The 1462-nt window shown below is 63.7% G+C and overlaps 1 protein-coding gene across 1 annotated transcript in view; it reads left to right on the top strand.

Annotated features, from left to right (window-relative positions):
* The window catches only part of COL16A1 (collagen, type XVI, alpha 1), a 29214-nt gene that overhangs the window by 3371 nt on the left and 24381 nt on the right, over window positions 1-1462 (top strand). Inside the window, exons 5-6 of the mRNA XM_010000600.1 lie at window positions 1085-1208; window positions 1294-1434. Coding sequence (XP_009998902.1) covers window positions 1085-1208; window positions 1294-1434 — 265 coding nt within the window. The remainder of the gene's footprint in view (window positions 1-1084; window positions 1209-1293; window positions 1435-1462) is intronic.

The raw sequence follows: 1462 nt of genomic DNA, 5'->3' as shown, positions 1-1462 counted from the left end.
TGTGGTCTGCAGGGGTCTGTGTGAGGAGACCTGCCCTGGGGTGTGCAGGGGGAGGTGTGAGGAGACTTGCCCTGGGGTCTGCAGGGGGAGGTGTGAGGAGACCTGCCCTGGGCTCCACCAGCTGTGCCTGAGGCTGTGCAGGGGGGGGCTGGGGCTGGCAGGGGTGCTGCAGCGTGGTGAGGTGGGAGCAGGTCCACGTCCTCGGGAGCTGCTCCTTAAGGAAGCTGCTGTGGTTTGAATGCCTGCCTCCTCCAGCCTGCTTGTCCCCACGTCACCCTGGGGCTGGCACATGGCTGTGCTGGGTACGGGGCCTTACCAAGGATGAAGAAGATCCATCCTTGGCTCCTGACCTGGGCAGCCAAGTCCTTAGATGGTTTTGAGGCGACGAATTGTCCAGGCTGGTGTTGCTCTTGGCCCAGTGGCTGAGGCAGCCCAGCCCCAGCCCTGGGGAGTGCTCAGCTCTGGGTTGGCCCCAGCAGCCAGGTTGTGAGTCCCAGGTGGGCACCCATGGGTGTCCCTCTGCCCTGGTCCTGCTCTTTGGTGGCCCACGAGGACATCTCTGTGCAATACAGAGAGCAGAGGGGACCACTGGGTCCAGTTTACTTCCCATGCCTTGGTCCTTCTCCAGGGTGGTGGTTTGGAAAATTGCTGGCGTGGTAGAGCTGAGGTTGGGAGTGGAGCCCCGAGCAAATATTTCCAGTGGTTGAGTGGGCTGTGGGTGAGCTGGGCATGATCCCACTGAGGAATGGCTGCCCTGCTCCCAGCCATGCCAGGGTGGGCCAGGCTGCTGGTGGGGACTGGGCAATGGGGCTGACCCTGCCCCCCCCCACCTGCACAGGAGCATCCAGGGAGGCTGAGGGGTCAGGGACATGTTTCCCAGCTGCCTGGGGACAAAAATCAATACTGTGGTGATAAGTGCATGGGAACAGACCCCAGCAGGACCCACAGGAGTGTTGGGGTGATGCTGTCAGTGGGTGCCATGGGATTGGGGCTGTTGATGGTGGTGCTGCCACCAGCCTTGGTGCAAATGAGGGCACAGGAGCTTGGTGAAGGCTCTGGCTGTCCCTGACACCCATCCCCACAGGCAGGTGTTTCCCCGGGGGCTCCCCCCTGCCTTCACCCTCGTCTTCACTTTGCTGCTGAAGAAGAACAGCACCGGGGAGCACTGGTACCTCTTCCAGGTCACCGACCGGCAGGGCTACCCCCAGGTACAGCCCTAGGGTGGTGGGACACGCTGGTGACCCGGGGCCAGCAGGGACCTGTCCCCAAGCATGGTGTCCCCTCTCTGCCCAGCTCTCCCTGGCTGTGCACGGCCCTGAGAAGAGCCTGGAGTTCCAGGCCAGGGCACGGGGGGCCACGTTTGTCAGCGCTGTCTTCGCGGGGAAGGCGGTCGCGTCCCTCTTCGACGGGCGCTGGCACAAGGTGGTGGTGGCCGTGCAGAGCCACGGTGTCTCCGGCCACC

This window comes from Chaetura pelagica, unplaced genomic scaffold, assembly GCF_000747805.2.
Source record: "Chaetura pelagica isolate M959 unplaced genomic scaffold, ChaPel_1.0 scaffold676, whole genome shotgun sequence".
NCBI lineage: Eukaryota > Metazoa > Chordata > Aves > Apodiformes > Apodidae > Chaetura > Chaetura pelagica.
This window is presented reverse-complemented; position numbering and strand designations above follow the sequence as displayed.